The sequence below is a fragment of the Perna viridis genome, chromosome 13 (genome assembly GCF_037379345.1).
Source record: "Perna viridis isolate PV_CMFRI_1.1 ecotype Kerala chromosome 13, ASM3737934v1, whole genome shotgun sequence".
Lineage (NCBI taxonomy): Eukaryota > Metazoa > Mollusca > Bivalvia > Mytilida > Mytilidae > Perna > Perna viridis.
In genome coordinates, this window is record NC_142457.1 from 25,688,761 (window position 1) to 25,713,810 (window position 25,050).

The window sequence follows — 25,050 nt, forward strand, 5'->3', positions numbered from 1 at the left end:
CCTCGGGTTTATAGTTAAGTGTAAATAGTGATCTCATTTCAGTCTGTCTAAGGGCTCATGCTACTGGGCGATTCGGGCAAAATAGTCGCCCTGGAGTCGCTCACTTCGCCTCAGACGACACCAAAAGTGAAGTGGAGTCGCCCTGTCATTTTCAGACATCACCCATGATCGGGATTGTACTCCGTCATTTAGTGGCATTTTGACCAGAATTATCTCTCTTCCGATAGGTATGATCTAAAATGTGTAACCTGTACCCGTACCCGTGCAACTTTTCCCAGTACCCACATACTATTTTGTCAATTTCTTCATTATTACATTAAATTTCCAACTAAAAGTTGGTACGTATTTTCAAAATGATATGACGGTTAGTCTAGATTTAATAATTTTTAAAATGTTTGAACATCATGATATTATCAAAATTTTCATTGGCGTTGAATTAAAATCCAATCAGACTCTGTATATGAGACTTTGTTTTTCATTCTGGATAAGATTGTATCCGTTCATTGTGGAAAGGGGATTGACGCTAGATACGCTACAGAATTCCAACTCAATCACTTCTTTTTTTTAAAAACAATACCAAATCTTTCAAAACTTTATCCAAATCTCAAAGTAAAATTTTAACCTCTTAATGATTTTAGAAGACCATAAAAGAGAAATAGTCAATAATTAGTTTAGTACGGTAATTTTTGGTTGCACATTTTAGACCTTTTGACTTCAGAAAACCGTTTAAACAAGAAATATTAGAAAAATATTCATCATTTCCTTGATTAGAAATGAATTGAAACGGACTTTTCCACATCTCATGCAATTTTCAGTCCTTAACATAATGTAAGAATGAATATTTTAGCAAAACATCATTTTTGGGAAAAGTTGGTACAGATACGGGTTACATATTTTAGACCCGTACCCTTCCGATAACAATTCAAACAAAAATGGCGCACGTTCGAGTAGCTGCGAAATCGTAGCTCTTGATCTTTTTTTTTTGAAATCTATCGAATTATCGGTTACAAGCAAGTATTTTAATCTGCTTTTTGTTTCAAACGTTTGAAACAGGATACGGAATGACCATTCTTTGTTTCAGCTTACGATAATTCATGTTTTACAGTTCACATTTCGTTAGGAAACGTGCAAATTTGTCGTGCGGGTTCCTTGGACTCAATTTAAATTTATCTCAATTGATAATTCGGTAGAAACAGACCCGAAGCGTTTCATGTTTCGTAACAGAACAGTTAATTCTCCATTTCGATGGAACATTTTTTAACCTTGAGAAGAGTTCGTACCGACCGCTACAATTTGTGTTAATAAAATTTCAGTCTTTGTCAGTAATAATGATGATGATAGGTTTTTTTTTATCTTGACTATCCTTGCGGATCTTGCACGACCGCCCCTTACGGGGAGTCTGTTAGTAATTCCAGTTAGTAGAAGAAGGTAGCAGAGCCCAGCCTTCGGGATATCAGACTGAAGAACTCAGTCAGAGTATGTCCTACTAGCGGCTGGGCTGCTCTTTTGACGCTCTGACCTACTCCCAGATCCCACGTGGGTCCGAGAGCGTTTCTCCACTCTAACTATTTGGGAGTACGTGTTGAGTGCCTCAGTACTAATTATTTTACATGATTGTTAATACTCTTGGAGACTGGATATTTTGAACAAATAATTATTATGGGTTAAGTGGGATCAGGAAAAAAAAGAACAAAATGAAAATTCCAACAGAATATCACTGCCTGAAATTTTCTAATCCAGTGCTGCTAAAAAAAGACAAAAAATAGGACAGTGCAATGCAAGAAGCTTTGCTTTGCTCAATCATTATTAATTTTGCTGTTATAAATTTGTTAAGGGTTAGAGGTATACATGTAGATTATAAATTTGGTAAGGGTTAGAGGTATACATGTAGATTATAAATTCAATTTCATGAAAATGATAGTCGATCGTTCAGTCAACAGGCTGATTTCATTTTGTCCAAAATATTTAGTTACTTACATATGTATCTTAAAAAGGAATTTATTTCAATAAAAGAAAATGAATAAAAGAAAATGCTTGCAAGTATTGTGTTCATGTAAGTAACATATAACACATGTGAGTAAAAAAAGAAATAGTAAAAGATGCATGTACACGTTCACTTCTCCCTAATGTCTCTCTGGAAGAGAAATCACTTCTCCTTGTTTTTCTTAAGTAGCTTGAGTCCTGTGTCTGTCTGTCACACTTCATGTTTGTCGGATGTTTTTATACATTGATTAATTGGTCAAGTGTGTACAGTAGTCTGTCTGTCTGTTATACGTTAAGTTTAACAGTAGTTTTTATACATCTTGTCAATTAGTCATGTGCATCTCATGTTAGTCTGTATGTCTGTGTTACGTTGAGTTTTGGAGACAGTCTTTATACCTCTTGTTAATTAGTTTAGTGTATAAACAGAATTTAAACTTCAAAATTAGTTCCCTATAGACAGTTGTTTGGTACAATTAAACAGATATGATGATATTTATACCCCATGCAACTAAGCTGTGAAGGGTATGATATTTTTTACCTGTCAGTCCATCATTAGTTTTCCAGACTTTTTTCTAAACACTTGCAGATATTAAAGGTACGAGGACACAATTAATTTCGTAGTGCATTTCAACAAGCCCATCTTGACATATTAAAAAAATTCCACTGCTTCAAACTCATTCAAACTTTATTCACTAATATGAAAACATGTATAAAAGCTGATTTCTATAAGAGTGCCAGAAAAATTCACCATCATTTTTTATTTTTAGCAACTTTGCGTCGGAGACACCATAGACATGAAAAGTGACCACTGCCAATGTCCTAACTTTTGACCTTCTTTCATAACCAAATCACAACTTCCACATAAAATTACAGAATAAAAAAAATCCCTTGCAAATTTGATCCTTGCCCTACATGTCTGCAGTTAATACTACGCAATGAAGTTTATGACAACAAAGAAAAAAATCAGGAAGAAATACACTACCAAAAAAAAAGGAACTACACTCGTATACAACGAAAAGACGAGGGGAATTAATTGTGATCTCGTACCTATTAGATCGGCTTATTTTGAAACTCAAGTAAAGGCTTCATCTGTGGAAAGCCTTTTCATTTCTAAGTCTAACTGCAAAGTTTTACAGAGATTTGTTGCAAAATAAATGATTAATGGCAAATTTTATATCAATGGTATATGTTGTGACTTCAACTTTTTGCAGTTTGGGTGAAGAAGTGTCCTCTAAATAGCCTCATTTCAAATATTTGACAGATTTTCTCTTTTTTTTTTCTTTATTTCTATTGCATTGCATGTTTCTGAAGTAGAAAACACCAGCTAGTGAGCTTTCCATCTGATTTAAGACAGAAATATGTTTTCATACATGACACTGCAGTATTAGAGCATTTTCACATAGTGCAGGAGTACTTATATAAAAACTCATTTTTAGAAGCTAAAAAAGAATGAATCAACCCGAACTTACTTCCAACGTGCTATAGACGCACTAAATGTACTTTAAAAACAACCAGAGGCAGAGTTTTAGAGTAAACTATCAGATGGGGTAATTAAAATCAAGCCAGGACAAGGGTTATAAAAGTGTGGGTTTTGGTAAATATGCTGTTTATACTAAGATTTTACCCCTACAGCCACAAAATAGTGAAAAGATATTTTAAAATGCATGTTTTGATGCTTATGTGGTACATATGAACTCATCTGGATGTTTCTTTTTCATATCAAGTCAGGTTTTTTTCTGCTTTTAGGCTTTTTAGTGTATGACCGGCTCCAAAATAAGTGTTGTTTGTCAACTCAGTAGGGGTTTAAGTGGCACATTTATTCAAAATATATGTAAAAGAATGGGAAATCATGGTTGTTTTTACATTTTTATGACATTTCCCTCTCATAATCCAGAATTTCATACCAATGCAGTGCAAGGGAGTATTCCAAGAGGTTGAGACAATTGACTAACATTTTAATTTTGCCAAATGACCTTTGCCGCAGGTTAAAAACAAATTCTAAATGTTAAAATTTTTACCTTTACCCTGTCTACTGCCTATGAATAGTGTTTATTTGCAATTATTATGACACTGTGTGTGCAAAAAACTCAAAAGGAGACAATAATTCGCTCATTTGCCCGATTTTACCCTGACTAAAATGCAAGAAAATGAGAAAAGAAATAGGTTTTTTTTGCCTCATTTCATGTTTATTCCAAGAATTCTGAGAAATAAACCCCCAAAACATATAAAAATAGCATGTTTTACAAAAATGTGACCTCTCTTATAAGTTGTGGTCAAGTTCTGGAATTCAAAATAAGGAAGTTTTTTGACAATTTTGATATATATGCCATCATTCTGACAAGTTTCGGTTAAATCCAACAACTTTTGATCGGGCATTTTGAATTCAAACACACCCACTGTGAGCCTTGCTTAACCACATTCTTATACTAGAAAAAAGCAAAAATCTGAAAATGACCACTTATTTAAAAACTTCTCTAACTTTTTTGAAAGAAAGATTTTCTCGAAAACTAAAGTGGTAATTATTCTTAGATAATTATGTTATCAGTAATAAAAGCTGCTTTAACAAAAACACTTATTAGAAAATTAGTATGAATTATCTAATTCTCTTATATGGTAAACATATGGAAAAAAAAACACATTTACAACAAATAAAAGCAATTTTTAAAGTACTGCTTTGAAAAAAAAATATATAATTGTAATAATAAAATAAAGAAATGATACAAAAACCAGAAACAATTCACAAATTTGGGACAAAATGATTATCCCCTGTGTAAATAAATATTTTTCACAACAGCTGATTTGACCAAATACCCAAAGGCTCAGGATTTAGAAGTTCACAACTTGTTGGCTTGCTCTACAGGACATTTGCATAATTTGACAATTTTTTTTTTGACAAAATGAAAAGAAATTGACTTTTTCTTTGTGTTTTTAATAAATAAAAAGATAGTTCATCACATTTTGTTACATTTAGACAGAAACATGATGAATAAAGTAAAAAAAAATGCCAAAATTATTTATTTTTTGGAAATAAAATTCAGGAAGGCAAATCAAGAATATGTTTTTAATAAAACCACTAAGAAAATTTCTAAATCAATATATTTTTTTCCATTTCACTGATTTTGCACACCATATTTGATTTCTATTGATGTTTCTTTGATCCCCCTTGCACTTTGAGGGGTTATCCCAGAATCCTATTGCAGTTAATTTATCTGATTAAAGAAATTAATGACTTCAACCTGACCCTTTCTAAGACTAAACAAACATAAACAGCATAAAAAAAATACAATCTAAATTAGCAAAAGAACTGAAAAGTATATAATGTGGCCATTTGAAAGCAAAAATTGGCATCAAAATTTGGTGCCAAGACTGACTGCAAAATTATTCCAAGATGTTTGCTCCTGGCAATCCTCCACACAACAAAGGTAAAACTGGTCTAAAGAGAAGGTCTACAGCTAAGAATGCAGGATGGTACAAGAAAAGTCATACTCCATGGTTGAAAGGTCTTGTTTTTGAGAATGCAGTTTCACCAGATGAAGATAATTCAAAAACTTACATCCGAATGAATTTGCAAGGTCACCAACAAGACGATAAGCATGTTGAAGCTGATACAGAAGAACTGCATACCACTGGCCCTGACAGCTGTTCCCAGTTTGGAAATGATGATGATCCTGCTGTTGATAATTCTCAGAAGATGATATTGCGACCATTTCACCTGAAAAGAGATGAGATACAGACAACATTAAGTTCAAATTATCGCATCATTGATGAAGAACAGATGTTTGCTGTGTTTAACTCAGCATATGAGCAACACAGATTAACTCTACGTACCTGCAAGAAGCCTCAGATGGAATCCCATACCATTAAGAAATGGGGTTGTCGTGCTATGTACAAACTTAAATGCAAGAACTGTTGGTTTGTGTCCAATGAAGTAATGAAGCTCTACAAAGAAATTGAAAACAACAAGCCAAGACCGAATCCTTCAAATTCAAATGTTGGATTGGCATCAGTGGGCTTAGACAGTCCAATAGGAAACAGGAAGACACAAGAGATTTTGGCCCGTTTGAATGTTCCACCACCTAGCAGAAGTAGCATGCAGAGAAACTCAGACAGAGTAGCAAAGGAGATGATAGACCTGAATATAGAAGACATGAAGGAGAAAACAGAACTAGTAAAAACTGATAACAGAAGTAAGGGAAAGCCTGAAAATCTTGTAGATTTGACACTAGATGGTCGATATCCTGGTTCAAACCAGGGCTTAACGCTTCTCAGGCACAGATGTTGGGGATAGAGCAAAACATGAAGGAATATACATAATTGTTGCAGTGTCCCAAAACCTATTATGTTGGAAGGGAGCATGGTTACGAGGACTTAGTTTTGAAGTAGTGTGTCCCGGAGGCCATGAAGGATGTACTGCATCTCACAAAAGATTGGCACCTGTGTCAGAATACGAGATGGGAAAGGATGTAGGAAGCCAACTAGCACCACAGGGTATTTTAATTCGGTATGCTACTACTGATGGAGACGCCAGGTCGGCGCAAGGAGTTGAAGATGCTATCCAAGCCTTGGTACATTTGTGGGAAGTGCAAAGACTTGCTGACCCGGTGCACCTGAGCCAACAGTTTCGTACAGGATTAAGTGCCGAGTTTAGTGAGACCATGTTCCACAGTAAAACAAAGATGGAAAATAAAGAATTGAAACATAAATTTAGCCTTGATTTGAGTTGTCGATGTTCGATAATTTTAAACCAACTTATGAATGATCATGAAAGAAACATAGAAAAAATAGGTAAAATTTTACCTGCAATTGTAACTACTACACTAAAGTGCTATGATGGGGACTGCTTATCCTGCTTCAGGGATTCCGTGGTGTGTGGTGGAATAGAAACAAGTAACTGGTGGTTGCGATCCTACTACCTCAGCTGCTATAACATCACTGTGCTAAAAATGGACAAAACAGACAAAAAATTAGTCACTGAACTGGTAAAGATGATGCTAAGTGAAGAAGCAATCAATAGTATGAAAATGTATCACATGAAGAACAAGAATGAAGGTTTCCACCGTGCACTGAGTGTAAGCCTACCTACAAATGTAACCCATAGCAAAAATATGGACGGGAGGTTACATTCTGCAGTTCATCGCAACAACAACAGGCCTGGTGCATCAACCATAAAAAAGAGCAAGAATTTGGGAATAAAGATTTCAGATGACTGTAACACTTTCTTCGAAAAGATGGACAAAGACTTTGTTTACCACCAGCAATATGAAAAACGTACTGAGGTAAAAAAAACTATGACTTCATCAGATAGCTCAAAACATGGAAGATCACAAGGCCTACTAAGAGTACAACAAAAAGAGACCTGATTACAAAAAGAGCCAACTAGATGCTGTACCAGAATTGCTGCAGCATTGCAATTACTGCAAAAAGAAAATGTCCCAGTGATGAAAGAAGAAAATTAAACATAAAGGTCCTTTTAAGGACCACCTAAAATTTTCAAAAAGATTCTTAGTTGATGCAAAAAAAAAAAATAAAATAAAGACTGCCTTCCCCTAGCCTGGCCTCCCCCTCCCTTAATTTTGTCCAAAATATCTAAATAATTGTCTGTCATCCTGAGGGCTACTAAACATGGTGGCAATGGGGCAATGTGACCAACTCATTCCCTTTTTGACACACGTCTGCCTACTGTTGTTAAAACTGTGACTCGGCGTGAGGCTCTAACACGAAATGGACAACATTAATGCAGCTAGTGTTGTGGCACAAGTGAGGAACATCAACTGCAGCAAATGCAGGTAAATAAGCAAATTGATGATTTATCATATATGCCTGTGCACATAAACTGATTTCCACTCAATGCCAATGGCAACAGGAAATCTACAATTTATAATCCCATATTTGCCATTGGGTGTTGAATTTCCTGTCCATATAATACATGCCCTGTTCTCTCCGAGGGTTGATTTATCTTGTATCTTTGTTCTGTACTTTTGGTAAAATACCTCCATTTTGCTAAAATGAACTTTTGCAGCATGGGAGTGTAGGAATGTACCCCTAAACTTCAATTAGAAACCCCCTTTGACACAAAAAATTGAAAAAAAAAGAAATCTAATCCAATTTCCCCCAAAATAGCCAGAATTTTACAGAATTTCAGAAAAATAAACTTCTTCTTACATATTACAGTACCCAAAAGCATTATCTACACAGAAATAAAAAAAAAATACAAAAAAAAATCAGTACTGGAGCAGTAACAGCTGATTTTATATGTAAACACACTCCTCCATTAGGTACGAGGACACAATTAATTTCACACCGAGTGTATTATCGCATTTTTCAAATTAAAAAAAACCTACCGCTTCAAATCAAATGCAATTTTGGGAGCTGAATAAACCATCTTACCTCAAACTTCCATAAAAAAATTACAAATTTTCACCGTCATTTTTCAATTTTTACTACCTGAACACAGAGACCCCCTCAAATTTGACCCAAAATGGCTTCCAAAGGCCAAAAAGTTTTCTGATCTCACCAAATCACACCCTATATGTATTTCATTATTAATTCAAGACATCTATTAAATTATTTGCATTATTCTTCTTTCAATTGAACCAAAAAAGAATAATAAATTCTAAAGGTAAGGTTGTCTAAATAATTAAAAAAAAAATACCCTATTAAAATAGGAACTATATTCGTATACAAGGAATAGCTAAGGGCAGATAATTGTGATCTCGTACCTTAAGCTGATTTTTGGTTTGTGAAACTACCATCTTGATAAACAGATCATGTTTACGTTTTGTTCTGCTGATTTTTACAGAAATTACTTGCCTTGGACTGAGCAAATTTTCAAAAATAAAAGTTTTTGGGACTTTTTTTCTAAACGCTTACAGATATCGAGCTGATATTTGGTATGTTAGTGTTACTCTACCATGATGAGTATATATAGGTTTTGTTCTGCTCCGCTGACTTTTACCAAAATTACAGGCCTTCGAATTAACAATTTCTTTTAAATCAACAGTTTTCAGGACTTTTTTTCTCAACATATTGAGCTGATGTTTGGTATGTGAGTTTACAATGTATCATGATCAGTTACAGATCAAGTTCATGTTATGTTGCGATTTTCTATAAGGCCCTTGAACTTTTTTTAAATACTTTTAATTTGAGTCATATTTGTGGATGTGTGGGGTATATTAGTGCACTCACTAAGGTTCTTTGTATTAAAAAGTGTCTGTTATAGAAAGGTATTCAGGTTCAGTTAAGACAGGTTTAAGTGTTCTGTTTTAGATATAAAAATGAAAATTTCACTGTAACTTATTAGTGTTCTTTGTTAAATACTAAGGTCATTAGTTCACTGATAACAGATTAGTGTTTAGTATTAGATATTAAGGTCATTCGTTCACTTGTACTGATTTTATGCATGGAAGTACAGCGTTCTTATTCTTGTTGTTCTTTTTCAGGACATTTGTATCTCTAGTGGCATTGAAGAATTTGTCAGATGGAATCAAGGTCTACTTTCATCTCAATTGTTCCAGGTTCATCTTGACTGTGTATATATCATCTTCCAGTACTATGTGCATGGGGCTGTTTGAGATTATGGCATTTCATCATCATCCGTAGATTCAGCAACTGGGAACCTACCATAGAATTTCTATTCTTCAATCTTCCAAAATGGATTTCGACTCTCCCTTTCTAAAGACAAATGTAAGATCAGCTTGACCTCTTGAGTATTCTAAAATATATTTAGGCCTTCCTTTTTTAAGACCGACCTAACCGTCTTTTTTAAGACCAGCCTAACCTTTTTTTTTCAGACTACCCTAATTCTCTTTTTTTAAGACCAGCCAAAACCTCTTTTTTAAAGACCAGCCTAACCCTCCTTTTTTTAAGACCAGCCTAACCTTTTTTTTTCCAGACTACCCTAATTCTCTTTTTTTAAGACCAGCCAAAACCTCTTTTTTAAAGACCAGCCTAACTCTCCTTTTTTTAAGACCAGCCTAACCTTTTTTTTCCAGACTACCCTAATTCTCTTTTTTTAAGACCAGCCAAAACCTCTTTTTTAAAGACCAGCCTAACTCTCCTTTTTTTAAGACCAGCCTAACCTTTTTTTCCAGGCTACCCTAATTCTTTTTTTTTAAGACCAGCCAAAACCTCTTTTTTAAAGACCAACCTAACCCTTTTTTTTAAAGACCAGCCTAACCCTCCTTTTTTTAAGACCAGCCTGCCCTTTTTTTTGCGGGGGGGGGGGTTGAAGTATAACCAGTGAGGATCATCTTGTTACATTTTTTATGTATTTTTTCAGTTTAATAAACTCAGAACTGATTAAGGCTTTCCAAATCTGTAGGGTTTAGGCCATTTGATATGACAATTTACATATTACACAAACAAACAGTGCAACTAACAATCTGTGCCTTTAACTCAATTAGCTACTAAATGAACAGTCAATTTCAATATTTTTTTCTTGAGAACACAACTGAAACTCTCACATGTTTCAAAAATCTGTCAGTTTTTACTAGTTTCAGGTTTTGGGCAAGCTGTTTAAGTCACAAAATGAACTGACGAAGGAATGTCACAATATTGATTTATCTATGAGCATTATTTTATTAAAACTACATAGTGAGAATTCTATCTAAACCTATATATTTCAAATTTAAAACTGGCTCGGTTCAGACTTGTATAGTTGGTTGGTTTACTAAGGTTCCGAAATGTACATTTACACTGATATAAAAATCTTTAAAAAAAAGTGTTTGGTATAGACAGGTTTCACCGTATATGAAACCATCTTAGTTTTGTGTCAAACTTTTTTTTTAATGTGAAGTGAAAAATTTCTTGAATTACCTCCCTTAGACCATTTTTTAGCTTCTCTCAAATTCACTCTTAATATTTATAGTCACAATATTTGAAAACTTATTTTACAACCCAAAGAAAACTGAAGATCAACACTATATCCATATTAGGCACTGAATCTTTTTAATACTGAAGGGAAAGGGGATGGGGTTGGATAATTTGGAGAAAAGTAATTTTCAAAATTTAAGCTATTGTTAGCTCACCTGGCCAAAGGACATGTGAGCTATTGCCATCACTTGGCGTCTGTTGTCGTCATTAACAATTATACACAACTCTTCTTCTCTGAAACTACTTGACCAATTGAAACCAAACTTGGTATTAATGTTCCTTGGGGTATCCTGCATAGAACTAATGTGGGGATTTTTTATTCGTCCAAAAACATTGCCGCCGTTACTAAAACTAGAACATAGGGGTCAGACAGTAGTTTTTCACATATATCTCCTAAACCGTTAGGTTTAGCTAAATTCTGACATGGGGTAAAAATGTTCAGCATGATGAGATCTATCTCAGGTCAAATTTTGGTTTTAATCCCTTAGGTCTCACTAACCACTTCCGGGTCAAATGGCTTCTGGGAGCCTCTTGTTTCTCTTCTTTTTTCTCAGGCATTGACAGAAAAAAAATTATGAATCAATATTTCCCTATTACTTAACAATGAAAATTTACAAATATTAAAATGTGGCCTTACTAATTCCCCTTTTTTCAACCCGAGATCTTGATATCGGCGGGTCAAAGACAATATCAATCAAGGGCTGATAACAAGGGCGATATTAAAATGGCTGTACATGTTCAGTTTATCACATACATGTTTATACCAGTAATGAATTATTTATCATTTTTTTTTTCTTTTTAAATAATTAAAGACTAGCAGATAAATGATGTGGTGTTTTCTATTTTTACGGCATTTGACTTTTCTTTGTGTTTATAGCAAAATCAATCTTCATTTTGACAGGTGATTATTGTTTATCAGCAATTCAGCATAAAAGGAAGACATGGAAGAAGAAAGAATTGAGTAGAAAAAAAAACTTTATAAAATTTATTTTTGCCTCAATGAGGTATTAAAATTTGCCAAAAAATACAAAAATGCTTCAGTTTATCTCTTGGTGTCAAAAAGATTCGGAAATGGGAGGTATAAGGGTACCTGAAAATCATAGTTTAGTTGATTAGGGTGGGGGATGTGAACGGATCCTATCTCAGCTCACGTGCTTTAGTTCCATGTGGGGTATAAGGGTTAGAACCACCCTTTTGATAATTTTGTCTTCTTAGTCTAATAGATTTCCCTTTAATCTGTGTCTTGTAGCAATTGTTAGGCACATAACATTATTTGTACTGAGGGGGAGGCTTGGTTTGTTATGGAAAATATAAGATTACTCCAAATTTTAGCCGTAAGTATTTCTCAGTCATTGATTGAAAAAAATATTAATATTGTTTAATATTTCCACCATCTCTTAACAATATAGATATTCAAATACAATTTTTAACTACGGCTGCTGCTGAAAAAAAGAAATACTTTTCGTGTGTGGGCAAAAATTAACTCGACATTAAATCCGAGCCCCTTCAAAAAGAAAATGGTCTGTGTCTTACTTTCATATTAAGCCAAAGAAATGCTTCGCAGGGCAATGCTTGATTAGAATGCAGTTGTCTAATCATGAACAGTTGGGCCAAAATTTTATGCGCTTTCCAAGCTTGATACAGATCTCAATTTTAATAGCAATTAGCCAGGGAAAGAACTTGACCCCAAAGTCCCTGTTTTGCCCTATATTGCTCAATAAGCACAACCCCCACAATCAATCAAAGCCTTTCTTTTAAGGATAGGTATGTCACCTTGAGGCTCATTTATAAGATCCATTCATCTTTACTCAAGCTATTATCTGCAAAACAGGAAAATGTTTGTTTCTGATCCCTCATTCGTAATTAGTTCAAGTTTTAAATCCCTAAAATCAATCCCAGGGTTTCTTAGGTGGTTTAATTTCATGAAAATCGATACACTCAATGTATACTAACATGAAACATCTACAGACGACAACTGACGACAGCATGATACCATTATTCCACTGCAGTCAACAATGACGAAACTGACTATAGCATGATATCATTTTTCCACCGCAGTCAACAATGACGAGAGCATGATGTCATTATTCCACCGCAGACAACAATGACGAAACTGACTATAGCATGATATCATTATTCCACTACAGACAACAATGACAAACTGATGACAAAATGATACCATAATTCAACCGCAGACGACAATGACGACACTGATGAGAGGGTAGTAACATCATCCACCACAGACAACAATGACAAAAATGACTATAGCAGGACACCATTATTCCATCGGAGACAACAATGACGAAACTGACGAGAGCATGATACCATTACTCCACCACAGGCAACAATGACCACACTGATGAGAGGGTAGTACCATTATTCCACCAGACAATGATCAAACTGACCATTGTTTTAACCATTATTCCACCACAGACAACAATGATGAAACTTGACGACATCATGATACCATTATTCCACCACAGACAGAGATACTGACGACAGCATAGTACCATTATTCCACCACAGACAACAATGATGAAACTTGACGACATCATGATACCATTATTCCACCACAGACAGAGATACTGACGACAGTAAAGTACCATTATTCCACCACAGACAACAATGATGAAACTTGACGACAGCATGGTACCATTATTCCACCACAGACAACGATGATGGAACTTGATGACATCATGATACCATTATTTCACTGCAGACGATAATGACGAAACTGATGACAGCATGATACCATTATTCCACCGCAGTCAACAATGACGATAGCATGATGTCATTATTCCACCGCAGACAACAATGACGAAACTGACTATAGCATGATACCATTATTCAACCGCAGGCGACACTGACGAAACTGACGACAGGATGATACCATTATTCCACTGCAGTCAACAATGACGATACCATGATACTATTATTCCACCACCCACAACAACGAAATTGAAGACAGCATGATACCATTATTCCACCGCAGTTAATTATCTGTTTCAAACTTTTCTTGTGTAAAATGTTGTTATACAAGTTAAATTGAAAGGAACCCTCTTTAATAAGGCCTCCAACATGGATGTCCTTGGTAGATACAATTAGTAAGACATGACCTCTTTAGTAGATACAATCAGGAAGGCATGAAACATATCATCATCATATGGTAGTGATAAATTGGACACATCTTGACAAAACATCAACAAGACCACACTTTAACAGCGCTTCCATTGACACAAGAGTTAAAGCCAAGAAGAGATAACATGGCGTCATACCATTGTGTTGGAAATCCGCAAAATTAACCCCTCATGGGAACATCTTAAGAAAATGGCCAGGACATTAAAACTAGCCCTTAAGGGCAAACAAAAAGAGATTTTCGTAAAATATGTTTTATTTTTTTTTTACACCAGCAGTCTGAATACTATTACATGACAATTTACACAAAAAATATCAAATTTGCTTGGATTAGAAGTAAAATTCTGGATACTTGAAAAAATTCAGGAACAATAACTCTTCTAATATGGAGGACTGCAATGGCTTGATAATGTTTCACAGTAATTTTGAATTGAAAGCATATTTAATTTACATATGATCAAACATGTATTATTAAGTTATTGCAATAGTAACTTTAGAACTATAACTTCTATAGCATTAAAAAAAAATTACAAAAAAATTAAATGGTAAATGTTGTTAGAATATTGTGATAAAGTGTACAAAAAAGAACAAAGAAAAAAAAACCGAAACAAAACAAACAAAACAACCAAAAAAAAAAACAATAAAAGTCCCCACTATGAAAAAAATCTTGATGATTCAAACTCTTGTTTGTTCACAGAAACAAAATATTACTACTGATGAATGATGGACAGCATTGACATGGAAGCAAAATGGATTATTTCCCTTAGAACTACCTGTACAATGTAATACAATAAACTTTAGAATTAATATTATTGGATAGCATCTCTGTTGATACTAAATAATTAAGTGTAAGTTTTAAATCAGGAAAAATGCATGTCCATAACCCACAAATATGACAGAATAATTTTACTCAAGGATACTTTCTTTATTTGAAAAGAATATACTTTGATCTCTACATCAATAGATTTGTTCAGAATAATTTTTTAAGAGAATGTAAGAAAAAATAAATTTTTGACAGAATTAGCTGCCCTTGAAATGTTCATTTTGTGTGCATGTCATTAAGATTATAACTCACCTTACCAAAATTATATGCTTTTAAAGTGCACTGTGGTGCGGTGTTAAAATACAAAAACAAGTAATATTGACATATAATTTTTTTTTTGCCTCATAACAATTTTTTTCCAATTCAGCCAATTACCAATAATGTTTTTAAATTTGGAAATCTCTACAACTGAATAAATAATTACAAATGAACACTACATGTACATGTATTTTATAAGTGTTATTAACTTCACTCTTCAACATGCTGAAGTGCAAGTTCAAACAAATAATCAAGACACAATGTATAATACATGAAAAACCTTTGATAGCTTATTTCTGCATAAATGGAAGTTCTCACTAGAAAAAATAATTCCATCTTAAAAAAAGAATCCGAATAGTTTGCCTTTCATGCGATAATCCATATTGGCAGTGCACATAATTAAAGACTCCTTGAATCAGCAAAGTCTCTTGAACTATACGCAATCTTTAAATAGTTCATGTTTACTGCGTCCTGAAGATGAATACATATTTCAGACTCTATTGGAATGTGTCACATTTTTGATGGACATTAAATATTAGGTTTGTCATTAATATCCATATGATCATGATAAAATATGTTGGATTCGCCCATTATCGGAAAATCCAAACTCACTAAGTGTTTAAAACTAACTTCCACCATGCCTTGGCCATCTACATGTAGATACACGAATATTGTTCCTAGTGTATCATAAGATAAATTCCAAATCATTCTACCATTCAATGTACATGAACATGTAATTCCATATGGCTAGGCCTCATTAGTTCTAAAATAAAAACTGGGTTTATTCATCTCAGGAAAAAGCCTTGTTAAGGAGTCACTTGAGATTTCCTATTAAATTGTCAGACTTTGGTGGAATTGAACTATAAATAATTGATGTAAACATATTTACAGTGGGTATCCAGGGGGTTCATGGGGTGATGGAAAATTTGTGTTACATGTATCGTCATTCAAAATATCCAATGAGCAAATAATGACCTGAGTGCCCTTGGGGGACCCCTCTTTTTTTAAATTTTTCAATCCAACTCTGCAAGTACATTGCACATACACACGAAAACGAAACATATATATTTACAAAAAAATAAATAATAAAATAAAAAATAAACAAATATTGTAAATAAATAAATGTGCATTCTACTCATGCCATGTACATTTATATACTGATAAAAATTACATTTAAACGTAGATGATGTACTGTACACATGGTAAGTATTGAAGAAATCTCCATGTATTTACAATTAGTGAAAATAATTTTCAGTTTATTTACTTAAAGTCAAAAATATTTCAAATTTCAAGAAAAAAAAAATGAATATACATGTAACTTCAGAAGGATTTATATATGTACAGTACATGAAGAAATGTATTTAAATTAAAAAAAAAAATAAATTTGACTTGCATGTACATGTACAAGGATATCACAAGTTGTCAAAGTTGAAGGTGAAATGTCTTGTAAAACAATTCAAATCCTGGATAAAAATAAAAATAAAGTATAGTACATGTTTTTACATAACTACTTCTTGTACAGTTTCATTTTAATTTTTTGAAAGTATTGTTTTTATAAAGAATCATTAAAAGGATACATACATGTACTTGTATTCATAATATTTATAACTACAATAAGTTATAATAGTTTACAGTGCCTAAAATGTTCATTGTTTTAAAGAGTCTTTTCAAAGAATATACATGTACATGTATATATATGATATTCATGACAAATAACAAATAAATATTTCTTTAATCATTTGAGTATGACTAAATCAAAGATAGAAACATAAAAATGATAAATACAACTATATACATTCACAACAACAATGAAATGAACAGATTTTCACTGATGACACATCTAGATACATGTATTTGAAAAACTCCATGAAGACCAAGACTTATTAATAAAGAAATATGAAATAATTTCCAAAAAAAAAATCAATCATTTTACTATATAAACTAATTTTGTATTATTTCTTTTAAAGATTTTTAATTAAGTTAATTGCAAAATGTATTACATTTATGTAAATAAAAAAGTAAAAAGTTATTAAAGATAATTAAGTCAGTAAATTAAAACATGTTTCTGAAAAACATTTCTTAGAAAAAAAAAAAGATAATTTCTGATATTGTTATAAAGATTTCTGATAAATTAAATCATTATAGATTAAACATATTTTATTTATCTTTAAACCTGAATTTGTTTAATAAATTAATATTGTCTTAGTCCATCAAGAGAAAAAAAACACCAAATCATTCTAAATGCACCATTCAAACTACATATACATGTTATAATCTTATTAGTCATAAAAAATATGAACTGGCATTGTTCCTCACATTAGATTTGAACTAATTATAAAATACAGGTATAGGTGTTAACATAATTACAGTGGCGGATCCAGAGGTTCAAGGTGTAAACCCCCCACACACGAAATAATTATTATTTTTTGTAATCTATGGACCTTAACAGTGTTCGAAATTCCCGGTCGTCCGATCGTCACCGGCGACCTGTGTTGACCTCGGACGACCTCAGTTTGTATTCTACTCGTCCGATGGACGACTGCCAATTTTAAATGTATTACAGAACACTTACTTCTTTTACTTTCACCTTTCACATTATTTACAACAACATTCCTTAAGTTTTATTCCGATCTATTTTTGTCTATCGATCGTATTGTAAACAAAGTAAAAATCTGGTTTCTCCGTCATCGGTTCCGACTTTACATTAGGATTTCCTATTTCCGGTTTTATTTTTGACCTTGATTGTTTTTCTAAAATGTGGAAATTTGTGACCGGTGCAAAAGCACCAGCCCCCAAAAAGGAGAAAAACTATGAACTTAATAGAAAACCAAGGACTTTCAGAAATGAATGGCTGGAAAACCGCCCTTGGCTACGTTTTTGCCAGGAAAGCTTTCATCAGAATCAGAATGTGACATGTCTGAAAATGAAGTTGAGAGAGAAATTGAACTTGAGATGGAATATGAATTTTAGTGTCTATTAGCAGATTAATATATTATTACAATAAAATATTTTAACATGTGTATGTTATCTGAACTGCTATCATTTGAAAAAGGTACACCATTTTTTTTTGGACCAGTGAACTTAAGTTTGGACCAGCTGAAATTTTGCCCAGATGGTCCAAATGACAACCATGAAAAAAAAATTAGTTTCTAACACTGCCTTAATGAGCAAATAATAACCTGGCACCCCTCCCCTCTTTCATAATTTCTCCATCCGCCCCTGTTAGTGCTAAATATATAAAGTCAAATACACATACATGTACATATATATTTACAATAACTGATTTAAAAATCAACATTTATAAATGTAGATGTACATGTACCTACATGTGAATCAATAAATTGCAGATACAGGTATTTCTTTTAATTACTGAAGTTGCAAGTACATGTGTAATCACTGTTGTGGGTAATTTAATGTCCTTAGTAGTACCTTTCAATAATATACATGTAATTGATATTTCAAGAAAAAAAAACAATAAAAGTTCTGAAATAAATCAACCATTTAAAAAAAAATATGTTCATTTTAGTTGAAGCAATGAAGACTAGAAAAATAATACTAGTATTAAAATTTTTAATTTTAATTATTTCCAGTTTTCAAACGAGAAAATTTCATTTATTTAGAAATATGACAATGCAAATATATACAACAAAAGGCAAAAATTATTTTCAATGATGACACATCTACATGTAGATACATGTACATGAATTTGACAATCTTGTTGAAGACCAACACTGATTGATAAAAAATATAAATTAAATTTATTTAAACTCAATATGAAATTTCTGTACTATTTGAAAGATTTTTTAATAAGTTAATATAATAATCATATTTTTGTAATCTTATGCCAGGATAAAAGTAGAAAGTTCTGTCAAATATTGTTAAGATTTTTGAAAATATAGTCCAAACATTAAATCATGTTTCTTTTCTTTTAATCAAATTAATTATCATATGAACAAATGTATGTTTATTTATGTCTGACAATTTAAAAAAAAAGTGGAAATGTCTGATATCATTAAAATTACTTTAGAAAAACAAACCTTATATACTCGAATTCACCTCAGCCTTTTTTAATTTTTTAAATTATCTTATATCATATTTCTGCTATTTACATTTAATGAAAGAAAAACCCGAAGTTCCAAATGAAAATGTTACAACTGGTACCTAATATATAATTTACCACATATAGTATTCAATTGGCAGGGAACCAGAAATGTGGCGGGAAATCATGGTATTTCAGCTCTTCAATTGTGAGATTTTAGGGAACATTTCAAAATATCCATAGAAACAAGATGGCGGATAAACAATACGCTCAATGCAAAATTCTCATAAAAAATAAATATGAAAATATTTCGATCTCGGAGGTAAGAACGAAAAATAATTGTATGAAAGTTGTAGTACAGAATGACATGAATAAAATGGCAATTTTTTAAAAAGAACTTATGAGTAATTTACAAGATAATTAAAAAAAAAACTGCAAACAGGCTGAGGTGAATTCGAGTATACATATAAAAAATAAAGTCCAAAAATTAAATCATGTTTCTTTTCTTTTGATCAAGTTAATTATCACATGTTTATTTATGTCTGACAATTAAGAAAAAGGTGGAAATGTTTTCTTACCTTGAAATTGAATTAATCTCAATAATTTGTTTATCTCAGTGTTGGTTCTCCATCAAAAGTCAATATACAGTAAATATCCTGACCACCTTATTGCAATCAACAACAGTGAGATGATGAGTCACTTTATCATAATGTACAAACACAGGGCGCCACAACCCATCATCTCCACCTTCAACAACAACTTCATGTTTATCTCCATCCCTTGAAATTAGTAATAAATTATGTTTGTTATAATTACACACAAAAATATTCTGGTGTTCATCCATTGATATTCCAACAGGAAATGACATTGTATTGTGATCCTTGAATGTGAAGATAACTCTGAGGTCAGAATCTAAGACAGTAACTGTGTCGTTGTAAGGACAGGTATAACATATTCTGTTGCCATCTGTGTCTATATATGACTCAACATGAACAGTCTGGTCGTCATGGAGTTTGTCTATTTTTTCTGTATCTATATTAATTTTTTGGATTCCTACCTTAGGTACACAGAAGTATAAATGTCCATCACTATGTGTAATTCCACTGAATCGACTCTTTATCTGAAGTGTTTTAATGATTTTACTCCTGTCTACATCTATGATGGAGATTGTTTTATGGAGAGGATTAGAAACAGCAACATGGTTCTCATTGATGACTGTTACATCCCATGGTCTTCCTCCATTAAATCTGACTGATGATTTGTGTTGACCATTACTGTGTAGTATGTTTACTACACCATTGTCCTTATCAGTCAACACCAGGAGTCCATTAGGCAGCGTACAACAACCAGAACACCAACCTTGATCTACTGTAAACTGTTGTTTAAGTGTCAGTTGTCTGGGGAATCTTGTCTTCACCTCTGCCTGACCTATGTTTGGTTTGTTTATGTCTATGGAAGTTGTATTTTTTTCTTTTGATACTTTAATGTCACACAGAGTTTTAATTCCAAAAATTGTGTCGTCTGCTGTGATGTTTTCATTCATTTCTATGTCTGTATTATCCATGGCTCCTTTTTCAGATATTTTTTGTAAGATTTCTTCTGATTCTTGAACTTTTCTCTCCATTTGTTTTGTTGCAATAAATGCTTGGAAATTTGATGCATGTTTCTTAATGAGTTCCTCTTGTCCCAATAATTCACCAAGTTTTCTTTTATTTGATTCCAGGATTTTTGTGGTGGCTTTGATTTCATTTACATTTTCATTTACAACTGACTCTAACGCTGATAGTGTTTTGTTTTCTAGTTTCTTAATTTGATCAATAAGTCTTTGTGTTCTTTTTTTTACATTTGTTGATAATTCTTCCTTCTTAGCTTTCAGTATTTTCACATTTTCTTCTTTTTCAGTGATCGCTGTCAAAAACGTTTGATGAGTAATTTTTAATGATATCCAAACATTTTCGAACATGGCTGAAGATTTTACTTTTTTGATCACATCGTCTATAGGTAGAGTGTCTTCACATTTTTTATGAGATTGCAATAAACACATATAACAGACAACACAATCGTGAGACCTACAGTAATATTGATATTTTTGTTTGTGTTCTTCACAGTCGAGTTGAATTTTGTGGATAAAAGATGGTAATTTTAGGTAATCTTCATAAGGTATGGTGCTGTGGTCCCTTGTTGCTTTGCCTACTCTGTGTTGCTCACTACATGTTGAACAAAGGGATTCCTCACATTGTGGACACCATACTTCAGGAGTGCTGGTCCTTTCTAGTAACAGACAGATGCTGCAGCTTTCAGATGCCATTTTTCTGTAATATAAATAGAGAACTATAGGATTTAAATTCCTACTTCTTAAAATCAGTTAAATATAGCTTAATATAATCCATTTTTGGATTTGGCATTGGTTATATTTTTTATGTTTTGACTGTGATGGTCAAAACAAAAAAAAATATATCTCCAGCACCGAATCCAAAAACGGATGAAGCTCTAGATATTACCTTGGTTATATTTTTTTTATCGACTTTTGAATGAGTTCAGACCTTTCATACAGTTTGTTAACCCTCACGGAGCGTAGTGTAAAGGGAGGAGTTAGATCATCATATATTGTTTAACCCCATACTGGTGGTCAAAATACAAAATACTAAAGCTCTAGATATTACCTTGGTTAAGTACATGTATATCAAGCCCCTGTTTTTCTTTACAAAAACTAATCCAAAGTTGTGATTACATGGGACTTGGGTTAAAATCAGCTACGTACAGACAATTCTCTTAAAATCAATTATATATTGCTTAGTATTTTTGGGATTTGGCATTGGTTATATTTTTTTGTTTTGACGGTGGTGGTCAAAGCAAAAAATTTTCTCCAGCGTCGAATCCAAAAACAGATAAAGCTTGTTACAAAATGTATTTTTATTGACTTTTGAATGAGTTTAGACCTTTCATACAGGTTAAAATCAGTTACATATAGCTGTGCTGTGAAACGTAGCTTTAACTATTATTTTGTGATTTGGCACTGGGGATATTTTTTTCTTTTGACGGCGGTGGATTCAGCTTATTACCAATTTTTTTTATCGACTTTAGAATGAGTTTATATAAACCTTTCATCTTTCAACTACCCTGGACTTTTTATGAGCAACTCGGCGGGTGTTTCTAGAAAAGCAGAGGACACTTAACCTACTTTGTATGTATTATTTTATTTACATGTACTTCATGTTCTTTTATTTTTTTTTGTATGTGTTTTCCATGTATTGTCTTTATCACTGTATTACTTTCTTTTGATTTCTGCTAGGACCTTGGTTCCCTTAATTACTATTCATACAGTGGGTTAACTCTCATGGAGCGGAGTGGTCAAAACACTAAGCCTCTTGACTTGACTTTGCAGATACGTACATCAGTCGTTTGAATTATATTTGTAGCGACAAATAGCAATATTTGACTCTTTTCTTGCTATTTGGCACTAATATTCAAATGACTGTGCGTACATGTATATTAAGCCCTTGTTTTCCGTTAAAAAATCCAAAGTTGTGATTAGACAGGTAAAACCTACTCCAGCAATGCCAGAGGCTACCTGGCAAACTATTTTCTGGCTTGGCGCCATCCGAAGAGTTGGGGTATGAGGGAACGGAATTCAACCTTCTTACGTTGTAGGAGTAAGGTTAAACCACTCAGAAATCTCAAATTTAAGTACTGGCATGTCTAATCCCATTCGGGATCGGTGGTGGTCAAAACAAAAATATATCTCCTGCACCGAATCCCAAAAGGTTACTGTCATGTTTTAATTTGGTACAACCGTATATATCAAATTTGAAAATCAACACAGTTATTGAGGGACAATATATTTGTATGACTTACAGACCAGAAACACAGTCAGGGATATAAATTGGCGGTGATTCTGCGCCTTTCAGACAGACGCGGAGTTTCTGTTTCAATGATGACGTCAGTCTGCGAGTCTCACTAATTGACGACAAGAAGTGACAAAAAGCGACAAAAAACAACAAGTGGAATAGCGCAAAGGAAATTTTGTTTTAATTTAAACAAAGACATACAATTGTTTATTTATGTGTTTGATTTAAAGCAAAACAAAAAACAAAAAACAAAACAAAACAAAACAAAAAAAAAAGAAAAATATTGTTTTTAAAAACCAGGAAAAGAATATTTTTCAAGTAAACATGTGAAGATAAAAGGTTGTTTGAAATATTTCCAAAATGATAGTAGCCTCATGAAGATTTTTTTCATTAAAGAAAAATAATAATAATAAAAGAAAGAGATAAACCAATAAAATTACCGGAAAACTTACTTCAAAATATGTTATAAAGATTCAATTCTCTCATTTTTTAGAATAAGGCATATTGCTGAACTTGGTATTATTTTTGCAGTTTTCATATCTCTCTAGATAATACCCATTTTATCATATATTTTGAACTAATTTCTTCTATAACAATGCATGTTGCCATATTTTTTTCTTTCATTAAGGAAAATATATAAACAGCTGCGCTTTAAAGTGCATGATACGCCCGTTGCCCTTTTAACTAGTCCTTATGTTTCGATGAATTTATATGATCAACTAGAAATACTGTGAATACCCTCCCCCCAGAAAAGTAAATAAAAAAAAAAAATGCTAAAAAAAAAATGCACTATAAAGGCTACCTCAATATCAACTAAGTTTGTTGTCTTGAAAATTAGTAATAAATTATGTTTGTCATGATCACACAAAAATATTCTGCTGTTGATCCATTGATATTCCAAAAGGCCGTGACAACTGACTTCGAAATATGTCATCAAAATTCATTGAATATAAAAAAAGATATAATGAAGATAACAGTGAGAGGGAATTATTTATGTAAATTTAAATGCTAACATATAAACAAGAAAATATTTTAAAAAAAACAAGGTTGTCAGAAATTTAACACAATGTCGAGTTACCGGTAATACTAATTACAACTATGCGCCTTGTATCAGTGGCTTGCGAAAAAATATATATGTATATATACTGTGATGCAGTAAAATTCTATATGATTCTGCAATAAATCAAAAATAAATAAAATTGCATTTTAGCTTAAGTAAATTGATAATGTCTTGATGTATTTGTAAATTTAACCGAAAGAAAGAAATATTTGTAATATTGAATAATACATAATCTGTGACAGGAGAATAAATAGGTCTGAATTCATTGGTACTTGCTTAATTGTTTTACTAATAATTTATAAGTAAGTAATTTATAGTATTACGCTTATATTATTAAAAAAATATATTTTGATCATTACATGTGTACGTTTAGGACAATAAAGAGTAAAAACTTGATATCTTCATTTACCAGGCCAGCCTCGAAAGCATACAGTGTCCGATGGGCCACAGACACAAAACAAAAATAAACGTATGCCAGAGTCACAGCAAGAAAATACCACCACCGCTCCACCAGACTCTACTCTAACTAGTTTTCCCCAAACACCAAAATGTCACTCGAAAAGAAAACTATAGTGACTGTCCATAAAAACGTGTCGGAGGGGGAGGCAGTCGACATCTCGAGGAGCCATGCCATGCCCTCGACCTCTCAGCTCCGACCACACAATTTACGACATACCAATACACCCAATTTTTTAGAGTAAGGCATATTGCTAATCTTGGATTATTTTTTCAAGTTTTCATATCTCTCTAGATAATAACCTATTCTATAATATATTTTGAACTAAGTTCTTCTATAACAATGCATGTTGCTATATTTTTCTTTAAAGAAAAAAATCACCCTTTCTTTTAATCATTCTACTTAATATTGTTTCCAAATAATTTCCTTTTTGTTATTTCACATAAAACATGTTTCCATACTTTAATCAATTTGAAAACACATCAAATCAAATCTAATATATATAGATATAGTTTCTTTATGAATTGTAGTATCTAATTTGTTTAAACGGTTCATTGGTCAAATTGAAAAGATGTT

The 25,050-nt window shown here is 32.7% G+C and overlaps 1 protein-coding gene and 2 long non-coding RNA genes across 3 annotated transcripts; 1 reads left to right on the forward strand and 2 right to left on the reverse strand.

Annotated features, from left to right (window-relative positions):
* Positions 1-3,785: 3,785 nt before the first annotated feature.
* LOC148600101 (uncharacterized) lies at positions 3,786-8,467 on the reverse strand. Its single transcript, XR_015917744.1, has 3 exons — positions 8,371-8,467; positions 6,781-6,920; positions 3,786-5,695 (listed from the first exon to the last, which is right to left on the reverse strand). It is a non-coding gene; the product is annotated as an uncharacterized LOC148600101 (long non-coding RNA).
* Positions 7,499-17,038, forward strand: LOC148600102 (uncharacterized). The gene is made up of 3 exons (XR_015917743.1): positions 7,499-7,769; positions 9,423-9,666; positions 11,756-17,038. It is a non-coding gene; the product is annotated as an uncharacterized LOC148600102 (long non-coding RNA).
* On the reverse strand, positions 14,228-23,081 carry LOC148600103 (uncharacterized). Its single transcript, XM_088557465.1, has 2 exons — positions 22,965-23,081; positions 14,228-21,421 (listed from the first exon to the last, which is right to left on the reverse strand). Exon 2 carries the CDS (start codon positions 21,415-21,417, stop codon positions 19,747-19,749), a length of 1,671 nt encoding a protein of 556 aa, XP_088413591.1. The 5' UTR covers positions 21,418-21,421; positions 22,965-23,081; the 3' UTR covers positions 14,228-19,746.
* Between the last annotated feature and the right edge of the window lie 1,969 nt (positions 23,082-25,050).